This window comes from Nerophis lumbriciformis, linkage group LG04 (genome assembly GCF_033978685.3).
Source record: "Nerophis lumbriciformis linkage group LG04, RoL_Nlum_v2.1, whole genome shotgun sequence".
Taxonomy (NCBI): Eukaryota; Metazoa; Chordata; class Actinopteri; order Syngnathiformes; family Syngnathidae; genus Nerophis; species Nerophis lumbriciformis.
In genome coordinates, this window is record NC_084551.2 from 52835858 (window position 1) to 52850511 (window position 14654).

At 47.0% G+C, this 14654-nt stretch overlaps 1 protein-coding gene across 2 annotated transcripts in view; it reads right to left on the minus strand.

Annotated features, from left to right (window-relative positions):
• Positions 1-14654, minus strand: part of bbs9 (Bardet-Biedl syndrome 9) — a 449751-nt gene that overhangs the window by 130629 nt on the left and 304468 nt on the right. For both annotated transcript variants that reach the window (XM_061957178.2, XM_061957169.2), the window contains one exon: positions 763-873. In XM_061957178.2, the coding sequence (XP_061813162.2) occupies positions 763-873 (111 nt within the window). The remainder of the gene's footprint in view (positions 1-762; positions 874-14654) is intronic.

The window sequence follows — 14654 nt, forward strand, 5'->3', positions numbered from 1 at the left end:
TGCTGTCTCCATTGTTCATTGAACAAATTGCAAAAGATTCACCAACACAGATGTCTAGAATACTGTGGAATTTTTGCGATGAAAACAGACGACTTAATAGCTGGCCACCATGCTGTCCCAAAATGTCCTCTACAATCCGCGACGTCACGCGCTGACGTCATCATACCGAGACGTTTTCAGCAGGATATTTCGCGCGAAATTTAAAATTGCACTTTACCGACTGCGTGGTCGGTAGTAGTGGGTTTCAGTAGGCCTTTAACTTTAAAACTATTCTGATTCTAAAGAGGGAGGCATTTTTCTCAGGTCCCCAGAAGGTGAGAAGTACACAAATGTGTGTGTACGTGTTGTGATGGTCTCTATGATCCCAGGTGGGCTCACCTGACGTGTCAGCAGGTAAGCAGTGAGGACTTTCATGTGTGTCTTCGGGGTAAGATACGAGGAACCAATCAGACGCCTTTTGAAGTCAATCAAAAGTCATAGGCGCGTGCACCTTGGTGTGGGCGGGGCCTGGTGACTTTGAAGTCACCTACACGGAGATGAAGGTATGCCGCAGTGTGTGTGTGTGTGTGTGTGTGTGTGTGTGTGTGTGTCATATTAGCGCGGCGTGCCGGACAAAGAGCAGACGTGTGTGCCAAGATGAGTTACGATGTTTCACGTTTTATGTCACCCGTGCGCTTTGAAGACGGAGAGCTGTCCGTCGTCGCCGCGGAGACCGAGGAGAGGGAGGCGGAGGGCGGTGGAAAAAGGGGGAGGAGCTCCTACCTTTCTTGACTTTCTTGGAGGGCTGCTTCTTCCTGACGAACTTGGCGGCGTCCTGCAGCGCGTCTGCTTCTTCGCCGTCGCCTGCCAGCTGGCCGATGGACTCCGCTCCGCCTGGTGGACAAAAAGGGGTGGGAGGATTCTCAGCGCGTTTTAGATATTTCCGCGAGTAGACAAAGTGGGACACCATAGAACAGGCATATTCATCCAGGCTGCTTTGGGGGCCACATTTCCATATTCAGAGAACCAGGGTCCTTTTATTCTGGTCTATTCGTTTGGTTCTAAACTACAGGTGTGCGCTCTGGTTTTTAGGGACCTTCTGCAAAAAAGCTAGTCAAAGATCATCTATATCAGTGTTTCTTAAAACCACAAAAATGATCCGTTTCTCAGCTCTCAGTGGTTTTCAGTTGCAGTACACTTTCCCACCACTTGTGGCAGCATCTTAAGCGCAAGAATTATGACTAAAGTGGTGAAGCTGTATTTCCGCCTTAGAAGGTACTAGCTTTGGCCTTCGTTTTGATCGTAAAGATAAACACAAAGATCTCACCCTTTTTCTGATCCATGCACACGTACGTTGATTTAACTTGGAGGGCCGGTATGGTGTCATTCGTAATACGGATTTGGCCCCCGGGGGCCTCCAGTTGAATAGCCCTGCCTTAGAAGTTACTACCTTTGGCCTTCGTTTTGCTCGTAGAGATATACACAAAGATCTCACCCTATTTCTGATCTACGCATGTTGATTGAACTCGGGGGCCGGTATGGTGTCGGTTGAATTTTGCCCCCGGGGGCCCCCAGTTGAATAACTCTGCCTTAGAAGTTACTAGCTTTGGCCTTTGTTTTGCTCGTACAGACAAACAAAGATCTCACCCTATTTCTGATCTACGCACGTTGATTGTACTCAGGGGCCGGTATGGTGTCGGTCCGATTTGGCCCCTGTGGGCCCCCAGTTGAATATCCCTACCTTAAAAGTCACTAGCTTTGGCCTTCGTTTTGCTTGTAGAGATAAACACAAAGCTCTCACCCTGTTTCTGATCGATGCACACGCACGTTCATTTAACTCGGGGGCCGGTATGGTGTCGTGGTAGAGATTTGGCCCTTGGGGCCCCCAGTTGAATATCCCTGCCTTAGAAGTTACTAGCTTTGGCCTTCGTTTTGCTCGTAGAGATAGACACAAAGATCTCACCCTATTTCTGATCTACGCATGTTGATTGTACTCAGGGGCTGGTATGGTGTCAGTCCAATTTGGCCCCGGGGGCCCCCAGTTGAATAACTCTGCCTTAGAAGTTACTACCTTTGGCCTTTGTTTTGCTCGTAGAGATAGACACAAAGATCTCACCCTATTTCTGATCTACGCATGTTGAGTGTACTCAGGGGCCGGTATGGGGTCGGTCCGATTTGGCCCCTGTGGGCCTCCAGTTGAATAGCCCTGCCTTAGAAGTTACTACCTTTGGCCTTCGTTTTGCTCGTAGAGATATACACAAAGATCTCACCCTATTTCTGATCTACGCATGTTGATTGTACTCAGGGGACGGTATGGGGTCGGTCCAATTTGGCCCCTGTGGGCCCCCAGTTGAATATCCCTGCCTTAGAAGTTACTAGCTTTTGCCTTAGTTTTGCTCGTAGAGATGAACACAAAGATCTCACCCTTTTTCTGATCCATGCACGCGTACTTTGATTTAACTTGAAGGGCCGGTATGGTGTCATTCGTAATACGGATTTGGCCCCCGGGGGCCTCCAGTTGAATAGCCCTGCCTTAGAAGTTACTACCTTTGGCCTTAGTTTTGCTCGTAGAGATATACACAAAGATCTCACCCTATTTCTGATCTACGCATGTTGATTGTACTCAGGGGCCGGTATGGGGTCGGTCCGATTTGGCCCCTGTGTGCCCCCAGTTGAATAACCCTGCCATAGAAGTTACTAACTTTGGCCTTAGTTTTGCTCGTAGAGATAGACACAAAGATCTCACCCTGTTTCTGATCTACGCACGTTGATTGAACTCGGGGGCCGGTATGGTGTCGATCGGATTAGGCTCCAGGGGGCCCCCAGTTGAATAGCCCTGCCTTAGAAGTTACTAGCTTTGGCCTTTGTTTTGCTCGTACAGACAAACAAAGATCTCACCCTATTTCTGATCTACGCACGTTGATTGTACTCAGGGGCCGGTATGGTGTCGGTCCGATTTGGCCCCTGTGGGCCCCCAGTTGAATATCCCTGCCTTAGAAGGCACTAGCTTTGGCCTTCGTTTTGCTCGTAGAGATATACACAAAGATCTCACCCTATTTCTGATCTACGCATGTTGATTGTACTCAGGGGCCGATATGGGGTTGGTCCGATTTGGCCCCTGTGGGCCCCCAGTTGAATATCCCTGCCTTAGAAGTTACTAGCTTTGGCCTTTGTTTTGCTCGTAGAGATAGACACAAAGATCTCACCCTGTTTCTGATCTACGCACGTTGATTGAACTCGGGGGCCGGTATAGTGTCGGTCAGATTAGGCTCCAGGGGGCCCCCAGTTGAATAGCCCTGCCTTAGAAGTTACTACCTTTGGCCTTCGTTTTGCTCGTAGAGATAGACACAAAGATCTCACGCTATTTCTGATCTACGCATGTTGATTGTACTCAGGGGCCGGTATGGGGTCGGTCTGATTTGGCCCCTGTGGGCCCCCAGTTGAATAACCCTGCCTTAGAAGTTACTAGCTTTTGCCTTAGTTTTGCTCGTAGAGATAGACACAAAGATCTCACCCTGTTTCTGATCCACGCACATTGATTGAACTCGGGGACCGGTATAGTGTCGGTCGGATTAGGCTCCAGGGGGCCTCCAGTTGAATAGCCCTGCCTTAGAAGTTACTACCTTTGGCCTTCGTTTTGCTCGTAGAGATATACACAAAGATCTCACCCTATTTCTGATCTATGCATGTTGATTGTACTCAGGGGCCGGTATGGGGTCGGTCCGATTTGGCCCCTGTGGGCCCCCAGTTGAATATCCCTGCCTTAGAAGTTACTATCTTTGGCCTTAGTTGTGCTCGTAGAGATAGGCACAAAGATCTCACCCTGTTTCTGATCTACGCACGTTGATTGAACTCAGGGGCCGGTATACTGACGGTCGGATTAGGCTCCAGGGGGCCCCCAGTTGAATAGCCCTGCCTTAGAAGTTACTACCTTTGGCCTTCGTTTTGCTCGTAGAGATATACACAAAGATCTCACCCTATTTCTGATCTATGCATGTTGATTGTACTCAGGGGCCGGTATGGGGTCGGTCCGATTTGGCCCCTGTGGGCCCCCAGTTGAATATCCCTGCCTTAGAAGTTACTATCTTTGGCCTTAGTTGTGCTCGTAGAGATAGGCACAAAGATCTCACCCTGTTTCTGATCTACGCACGTTGATTGAACTCAGGGGCCGGTATAGTGACGGTCGGATTAGGCTCCAGGGGGCCCCCAGTTGAATATCCCTGCCTTAGAAGTTACTACCTTTGGCCTTCGTTTTGCTCGTAGAGATACACACAAAGATCTCACCCTATTTCTGATTCACGCACGTTGATTGTACTCGGGGGCCGGTATGGTGTCGGTCCGATTTGGCCCCTGTGCACCCCCAGTTGAATATCCCTGCCTTAGAAGGTACTAGCTTTGGCTTTTGTTTTGCTCGTAGAGATAGACACAAAGATCTCACCCTATTTCTGATCTGCGCATGTTGATTGAACTTGAGGGCCAGTATGGCGTCGGTTGAATTTGGCCCCCGGGGGCCCCCAGTTGAATAACTCTGCCTTAAAAGTCACTAGCTTTGGCCTTCGTTTTGCTCGTAGAGATATACACAAAGATCTCACCCTATTTCTGATCTACGCATGTTGATTGTACTCAGGGGCCGGTATGGTGTCGGTCCGATTTGGCCCCTGTGGGCCCCCAGTTGAATAACCCTGCCTTAGAAGTTCCTAGCTTTGGCCTTAGTTGTGCTCGTAGAGATAGACACCAAGATCTCACCCTTTTTCTGATCTACGCATGTTGATTGAACTCGGGGGCCGGTATAGTGTCGGTCGGTTTAGGCTTCAGGGGGCCCCCAATTGAATAGCCCTGCCTTAGAAGTTACTAGCTTTGGCCTTAGTTTTGCTCGTAGAGATAGACACAAAGATCTCACCCTGTTTCTGATCCACGCACGTTGATTGAACTCGAGGGCCGGTATGGTGTCGGTCGGACTTGGCCACCGGGGCCCCCAGTTGAATATCCCTGCCTTAGAAGTCACTAGCTTTGGCCTTCGTTTTGCTTGTAGAGACAAACACAAAGATCTCACCCTTTTTCTGATCCATGCACACGTACGTTGATTTAACTTGGAGGGCCGGTATGGTGTCATTCGTAATACGGATTTGGTCCCCGGGGGCCTCCAGTTGAATAGCCCTGCCTTAGAAGATACTACCTTTGGCCATCGTTTTGCTCGTAGAGATAGACACAAAGATCTCACCCTATTTCTGATCTACGCATGTTGATTGTACTCAGGGGCCGGTATGGTGTCGGTACGATTTGGCCCCTGTGGGCCCCCAGTTGAATAACCCTGCCTTAGAAGTTCCTAGCTTTGGCCTTAGTTGTGCTCGTAGAGATAGACACAAAGATCTCACCCTATTTCTGATCTACGCATGTTGATTGTACTCAGGGGCTAGTATGGTGTCAGTCCAATTTGGCCCCGGGGGCCCCCAGTTGAATGACCCTGCCTTTGAAGTTACTAGCTTTGGCCTTAGTTTTGCTCGTAGAGATAGACACAAAGATCTCACCCTGTTTCTGATCTACGCACGTTGATTGAACTCGGGGGCCGGTATAGTGTCGGTCGGATTAGGCTCCAGGGGGCCCCCAGTTGAATAGCCCTGCCTTAGAAGTTACTACCTTTGGCCTTCGTTTTGCTCGTAGAGATATACACAAAGATCTCACCCTATTTCTGATCGATGCACACGCACGTTGATTTAACTCGGGGGCCGGTATGTTGTAATTCGTGGAAGAGATTTGGCCCTTGGGGCCCCCAGTTGAATAGCCCTGCCTTAGAAGTTACTAGCTTTGGCCTTCGTTTTGCTCGTAGAGATAGACACAAAGATCTCACCCTGTTTCTGATCTACGCACGTTGATTGAACTCGGGGGCCGGTATGGTGTCGGTCGAATTTGGCCCCTGTGGGCCCCCAGTTGAATAACTCTGCCTTAGAAGTTACTAGCTTTGGCCTTTGTTTTGCTCGTAGAGATAGACACAAATATCTCACCCTATTTCTGATCTACGCACGTTGATTGAACTCGGGGGCCGGTATGGTGTCGGTTGAATTTGGCCCCCGGGGACCCCCAGTTGAATAACTTTGCCTTAAAAGTCACTAGCTTTGGCCTTTGTTTTGCTTGTAGAGATAAACACATAGCTCTCACCCTGTTTCTGATCTACACACACCTGACTGGCAGCATCCAACCTTCCCCTCCATCTTCTTGACTACAGTGCCTTGCTCAAGGGCGAGCCGACACAGACTGTCTGCAGCTCCACTGGCCACACAATGGACTTTGAAAACAAAATCAACCGCTCGCTTTCCTTTATGATTTGCAAAGATTGGCACAAGAGGAGCACTGAAAACACGAGTGTGTGTGTGTGTGTGTGTGTGTGTGTGTGTGTGTGTGTGTGTGTGTGTGTGTGTGTGTGTGTGTGTTTGTGTGTGTGTGTGTGTGTGTGTGTGTGTGTGTGAAAGAGAGACCAAATCCCTGCTAGAGTCCTGGGATCAGTCAGGGATTTATGGAGCTCCTGAGGTCGATGAATTGGACGCCTTGTCTCTCGTCTGTCCCACCTCTCTGTCTCCTTCTCATCCCCACTTCCCTCATTCCTCCTCCTCTTCCTCCTCCTCCTCTTCTTCTTCCTCCTCCTCTTCCTCCTGCCCCCCCTCGCTCCTCATTTCCTCTCCTCCCTGAGGATCATTCCCACTTTCATGCTGCTTTGCTTGAACATCCACTGCACACATGTTGCCTTTGTGTGTGTGTGTGTGTGTTATCATGTCCACCTTAAGTTGTCTGAGAATGTGTGTGTGTGTGTGTGTGTGTGTGTGTGTCCCCTGCACTGTGTGAGTGAAGATTATCCTAAACCCACTCTAATATTTATCCTAGCCTTTCTAAAGCCACTCTTGTTCTGTTTGGTGAGAGCGCAGCATGTGGCTTCTCTTACACACACACACACACACACACACACACACACACACACACACACACACACACACACACACACACACACACACACACACACAGTTGTTTGAAATGGGATATGTCTCTCTCTTAATTGGGCAGGTGTTTTTTTTAGGCGAGACTTTTTAACTTTTTTTTTTTTCCCTCCTCCTCCGAAGAGCTGTCCTAACATTTGTGTAGGAATGTGTGTGTAGTTTGTGCGTAGTGTAGTGCAGGAGTGTGTTACGTCAACATTAAGGTAAGGAAAAGGGCCGCACTCAAACACACACATTCTTGTATTTGTTACCTTCTTGAGACGTGAGAAAAATGCCTCCCTCTTTAGGACCAGCCTTTCTAGATATATAAAGATGTGTATTAATAATATATTAATAATATATACCATCCATCCATCTATTTTCTACCGCTTATTCCCATTGGGGTCGCGGGGGGCACTGGAGCCTATCTCAGCTACAATCGGGCGGAAGGCGGGGTACACCCTGGACAAGTCGCCACCTCATCGCAGGGCCAACACAGATAGACAGACAACATTCACACTCACACTCAATATATACATACTATGCAAATATTAAAAAAAGGTTGTTGTGAAAAATGAGTTGGAATTTCACAAGAAAAAGGTCACAATTTCACAAGAAAAACGTAGAATTTTGGCAGTATTATAATAAAAGTTGTCATTTTACTCAACGCAAGTCAAAATTTGACAAGAAAAACTGAACATTTGAGCAATATTATGATAAAAGTTGGAATTTTACTCAAGAACAGTCGCAATTTCACAAGAAAAGCTTAAAATGTTGGCAATTTTATGAAAAGAGACGTAATCTTACTCAACAAAAAGCACAATTTTATAAGAACACTTAAAAAGTTGGGCAATATAATAATAATAATTTGGAATTTTATTTCATTTTACTCAAAGAAATGCACTATTTTAAAAAACAAACAACAAAATTGGCAATATTGTGATAAAAGTCAGAATTTTATATGACAAATGTCACCGTTTTGTATTAAAAAGTAATAATTTTACATAAAAAAAGTAATAATTTTACAAGAAAATATTGCAATATTACAGAAACAGAAAGAATATGAGAAATTGTTCACAATTGTATACGAAAAATGTCAACACATTGTGAGAAAAAGACTGCTTTGAGTTCTTTTTTTTTTTTTTGTTGAAGTTTTTGTTTGTAATTGGTTTTTAATCTTCATTATTTACTTCAAGTTATTACAGTATATTTCTATATACATATTTATTTATTTGATCAATTTTGGCCAAAGGGGATGCATTTCAATTTCTTACACTCACTTGTTATTTCATATGTTGACCAGAGGGGGAGCACTTTTAAAAGCGACACAGAGTCAATTTGAAAAATCCCTCCTTTTTGGGACCACCCTCATTTTGATAGATGTCACCACCAGGGGGTGCGAATGAGATCTCTATTTTGTGTTTTTTGTAATGTGCTTAAGGCCGATGACAAAGAAGTCAGGGACCACAGATGGCCCCTGTGCCGCACTTTGGGCAACCCAGCTGTAGAAGCTAACTGTTAATGGCCACTATAGTCTTAGTAGTGTAGTGTAATCCTATGGTCACATATGGCTTGTCTTACGTCAGCACCAGAAGTCTTAAAATCAGCCTTTCACCTGCCGGGGTTTTTCGGGGATGAATAGGGACGTCCTTCTTTAGCTGCCGTCTTGTTTGATCATATATTGCTGCCTTTGCACCTGTCAATGTTTACTTTTGTATGCACATTAAATCAACAAAAAAAGTCCTGACTTTGGAGTAATGTTCACGGACTCTGGTATTTGGCTCTCTATTAGATGCAATGTTATTGGGACCATGATTTATGTCATCACTTGTTCACACCTCCTCATATGGAAGCTACTTTTCCTTCTTGATGTCTCAAGAAGGGTAGAAATACAAGAACACAGACACACACACAAACACACACACACACACGCACACACACACTCTTGTATTTCTGACCTTCTTGAGACGTGAGAAAAAAGCCTCCCCCTTAAGGACCAGCCTTTCTAGATATATAAAGATGTGTATTTACAACATTAATAATATATACATACTATGCAAATATTAAAAAAAGCTTGTTGTGAAAAATTTGTTGGAATTTCACAAGAAAAAGGTACAGTTTCACGAGACAAACGTAGACTTTTGGCAGTATTATAATAAAAGTCGTCATTTTACTCGACGCAAGTCAACATTTTGTGTGCAATATTATGATAAAAGTTGGAATTGTACTCAATAACAGTCGCAATTTTACAAGAAAAGCTTAAAATGTTGGCAATTTTATGAAAAGAGTCGTAATTTTACTCGACAAAAGTCACAATTTTATAAGAACACTTAAAAATGTGGGCAATATTATAATACTAATCAGAATTATACTTCATTTTACAAAAAAAAATTCACTATTTAAAAAAAAAAAAAGAAAGTCAGAACTTTATATGACCAATGTCACCATTTTGCATTAAAAAGTAATAATTTTACTTAAAGTCATAATTTTACGAGAAAATATTGCAATACTACAGAAACAGAAAGAATATGAGAAATTGTTCCCAATTTTATAAGAAAAAAAGTCTGTTTATTAATCTTCATTATTTACTTCAAGTTATCACAGTATGTCTCTATATACATATTTATTTATTTTTTTAAATACATTTTGGCCAAAGGGGGCGCATTTCAGTTTCTTACACACACTTGTTATTTCATATGTTGACCAGCAGGGGAGCACTTTTAAAACCGACACACACTCAATGTAGTCGAACCTCAGATTCAAGAGGAGCAATGTGGATTCCGTCCTGGTCGTGGAACAACTGACCAGCTCTTTACTCTTGCGGGAATCCTGGAGAAGGCCTGGGAGTATGCCTATCCAGTCTACATGTGCTTTGTGGATTTGGAGAAGGCGTATGACCTGGTCCCCCGGGAGATCCTGTGAGAGGTGCTGAGGGAGTACGGAGTGAGGGGAACCCTTCTGAGGGCATCCAATCTCTGTACAACCAAAGCGAGAGTTGTGTCCGGGTGCTTGGATGTAAGTCGGATCCGTTTCTAGTGGGGGTTGGTCTCCGCCAGGGCTGCGCTGTCACCTATCCTGTTTGTGATTTTCATGGACAGGATTTCTAGGCAGAGTCATGGCCATGGCGGAGAGGGTATACGTCTCGGGGGGCTAAAGGTTGCGTGGTCCTGATGGCACCTTCGGTTCGTGACCTTCAGCTCTCACTGGATCGGTTCGCAGCCGAGTGTTCAGCGGCTGGTATGAGGATCAGCATCTCCAAATCTGAGGCTATGGTTCTCAGCAGGAAACCGATGGTTCATACAGTCCAGGTAGAGGACGAGACTCTGTCCCAGGTGGAGGAGTTTAAGTATCTCGGGGTCTTGTTGAGGAGTGAGGGAAAGATAGAGAAGGAAATCAGCCGGAGAATGGGAGCAGCTGGGGCAGTATTGCAGTCTCTCTGACGCACTCTGACGAAACGAGAGCTGAGTCAGAAAGCAAAGCTCTCGGTCTACCGAGCGATCTACATTCCTACTCTCACCTATGGTCATGAAGTGTGGGTCATGACCGAAAGAATTAGATCGCGGATACAAGCGGCCGTAATGAGTTTCCTCAGAAGGGTGGCTGCCATCTCCCTTAGAGATAGGGTGAGAAGTTCAGTCACCCGAGAGAGACTCGGAGTAGAGCCGCTGCTCCTTCTCTTGGAAAGGAGCCAGCTTAGGTGGTTCGGACATCTCGTGCGGATGCCTCACGAGCGTCTCCCTAGGGAGGTCCTCGTTGCACGTCCCACTGGGAGGAGACCCCGCGGCAGGCCAAGGACCAGATGGGGGGATTACATCTCCTCTCTGGCTTAGGAACGCTTCCCCAGGATGAAGTTGCTAATGTTGCTCTGGAGAGGGAAGTCTGGGGGTCTCTGCTAGAGCTGTTGTCCCCGCGACCCGATTCCGGATAAGCGGTTGAAGATGGATGGATGGACACAGTCAATTTGAAAACTACCTCCTTTTTGGGACCACCCTCATTTTGATAGATGTCACCACCAGGGGTGCAAATGAGACATTCTCTATTAGATGCAATGTTATTGGGACCATGATTTATGTCATCACTTGTTCACACCTCCCCACTATGGACTGGACTCTTACTATTATGTTGGATCCATTATGGACTGATTCAGGAGGAACAGTGTGGTTTTCGTCCTGGTCGTGGAACTGTGGACCAGCTTTATACTCTCGGCAGGGTCCTTGAGGGTGCATGGGAGTTTGCCCAACCAGTCTACATGTGACTTGTGGACTTGGAGAAGGCATTCGACCGTGTCCCTCGGGAAGTCCTGTGGGGAGTGCTCAGAGAGTATGGGGTATCGGACTGTCTGATTGTGGCAGTCCGCTCCCTGTATGATCAGTGCCAGAGCTTGGTCCGCATTGCCGTTAGTAAGTCGGACACGTTTCCAGTGAGGGTTGGACTCCGCCAAGGCTGCCCTTTGTCACCGATTCTGTTCATAACTTTTATGGACAGAATTTCTAGGCGCAGTCAAGGCGTTGAGGGGATCCGGTTTGGTGGCTGCAGGATTAGGTCTCTGCTTTTTGCAGATGATGTGGTCCTGATGGCTTCATCTGGCCAGGATCTTCAGCTCTCACTGGATCGGTTCGCAGCTAAGTGTGAAGCGACTGGGATGAGAATCAGCACCTCCAAGTCCGAGTCCATGGTTCTCGCCCGGAAAAGGGTGGAGTGCCATCTCCGGGTTGGGGAGGAGATCTTGCCCCAAGTGGAGGAGTTCAAGTACCTCGGAGTCTTGTTCACGAGTGAGGGAAGAGTGGATCATGAGATCGACAGGCGGATCGGTGCGGCGTCTTCAGTAATGCGGACGCTGTATCGATCCGTTGTGGTGAAGAAGGAGCTGAGCCGGAAGGCAAAGCTCTCAATTTACCGGTCGATCTACGTTCCCATCCTCACCTATGGTCATGAGCTTTGGGTTATGACCGAAAGGACAAGATCACGGGTACAAGCGGCCCAAATGAGTTTCCTCCGCCGGGTGGCGGGGCTCTCCCTTAGAGATAGGGTGAGAAGCTCTGCCATCCGGGAGGAGCTCAAAGTAAAGCCGCTGCTCCTCCACATGGAGAGGAGCCAGATGAGGTGGTTCGGGCATCTGGTCAGGATGCCACCTGAACGCCTCCCTAGGGAGGTGTTTAGGGCACGTCCGACCGGTAGGAGGCCGCGGGGAAGACCCAGGACACGTTGGGAAGACTATGTCTCCCGGCTGGCCTGGGAACGCCTCGGGGTCCCCCGGGAGGAGCTGGACGAAGTGGCTGGGGAGAGGGAAGTCTGGGCTTCCCTGCTTATGCTGCTGCCCCCGCGACCCGACCTCGGATAAGCGGAAGAAGATGGATGGATGGATGGAAATAAACATTGATTGATTGATTGATCATATGGAAGATACTTTTACTTCTTGATGTCTCAAGAAGGGTAGAAACACACGCACACACACACACACACACACACACACACACACACACACACACACACACACACACACACACACACACACACACACACACACACACACGCCCCTTATAATAGCTTCTACTTTGATCACAGAAGTCCATAAATCTTCAGAAAAGGTCATGTTAGCTTGATTCCAAACATGACATCATTGATAAACGAGCACATTTTCTCCGACAAACACTCCATTAAACGTGTTCCTTTTCACGCACCTGCACTCACAAACGCCTAAGTGACATTTCAATTACAGCTTTGAAGAAATAGAAGACATTTTTAAGAACTGTGCTGTTGAAAATAAAAGTTGCGTTGTAGAACATGTTTAAATCGAGGACTGTCTGTGTCAGGAGAACTTTTGGAATGTCATCTTCTTGACCCGGCTTAGAAGTATTTGTCTGGGATAAAGTCGGACGACGCGGTCGCCTGATTGCATTTTTATATCAAACCACAAAAAGAAAAAGATGGTCAGGGTACGTCAACAACAGCTGGAAGAGCGCTTGAAGGAGCATGACACGGCTCGGGCCGCCGAGCGCCACTTTTAGGTCGGCTGGTGGACGGAGCAGCACCGGGCCTCCAGAAATACACCAGTGTGTTTTGGTGCTCGTCAGCACATTCCTACTTTATTCCGGGCTGCGGCCTGCAGATGGGGGTGGGGGGATGGGAACACTGTGCGGTGGCTAGTGGCAATTTGGCTGCGGCCTGCGTGCTATTTCCATCTTTGCTGCATGTACACAACTTGGAACCTCACACACACACACACACACACACAGGAAAAATACACTAAATAGTGATTTTTTTTTAAAGCACACATCAGGAAGTGTGCGTTGGATGAGTTTACCCACTACAGGTGCTGTAGTGCCCTTTTGTTTAGCCTTTCAACCGGAAGTACAAGAGTCATTCCTGGTACCCTAGCACCTCCAAAACCCTCAAATCTAGACTCCAAACATCCCAGAACAAGCTAGTCAGATTACTTCTAGACCTCCACCCCAGATTACACCTCACTCCTACCCACTTCTCCAAAGTGGGCTGGCTCAGGGTGGAGGACAGAGTAAAACAACTTGCACTGAGCCTAGTCCATGGGTCGGCAACCCGCGGCTCCGGTCTTTGATCACTCTGATGCGGCTAAGCTGCATACTTGCCGACCCTCCCGATTTTCCCGGGAGATTTCCGGATTTCGGTGCCTCTCGCAGAAAACTCCCGGGATTAATATTCTCAGATTTTCACCATAACAATAATAATACTAAGGGCGTGCAATGATGGTACAGCATTTCGCGCCCTCTACAATCTGTACAAACAGCGTGCCAGCCCAGCCTTTTATTGTATGCTTCTTCTACTTGCAGACGCAAGTGACAGCAAGGCATACTTGGTCAAAAGCCACACAGGTTACACTGACGGTGGCCATATAAAACAACTTTAAGACTCTTACTAATAATGCGCCACACTTTGAACCAAAACAAAACAAGAATGACAAACACATTTCGGGAGAACATCTGCACCTTAACACAACATAAACACAACAGAACAAATACCCAGAATCCCATGCAGCCCTGACTCTTCCGGGCTACATTATACACCCCCGCTACCACCAAACCCCGCCCCCACCCCTCCGTGCGTCGGTTGAGGTGGGCGGGGTTTGGTAGCGGAGGTGTATAATGTAGCCCGGAAGAGTTAGGGCTGCATGGGATTCTGGGTATTTGTTCTGTTGTGTTTATGTTGTGTTACGGTGCAGATGTTCTCCCGAAATGTGTTTGTCATTCTTGTTTGATTTGAGTTCACAGTGTAGCGCATTATTGTTAAAGTTTGTTATACTTGTGTGGTTGTTGACCAAGTATGCCTTGCTGTCACTAACGTAAGCAAGTAGAAGCCCCATACAACGTGTAATTAAGCCGGTACGCCGGTTGAAGTGGGCGCTAAATGCTGTACCACCACGGCACGTTCGAGAGAATAGTTGCCCTGAAATTCGTAGAATGCCGGTAAAAACGGGAGGTTTAAAAGTATGACGCTGTCAAGCGCCATTCATATAAAACTCGCGGGCTGCACTAACATTCAATTTTCATATTAAGGTGTGGGCCGCGTGTCTGAGACCCTTGGTTTATACATAGCACAAAGTAAAAAAAACAACTTTGTATGCAGTGTTATTTCATTTTAAATTTCAAAAGATTGGAGAGCGAGCTTGCGCAGCTAGCGGGTCCATGACGATGACTTCTGTTTTGTTTGATCAGCCGTTTTACTGCCCTGTTACCT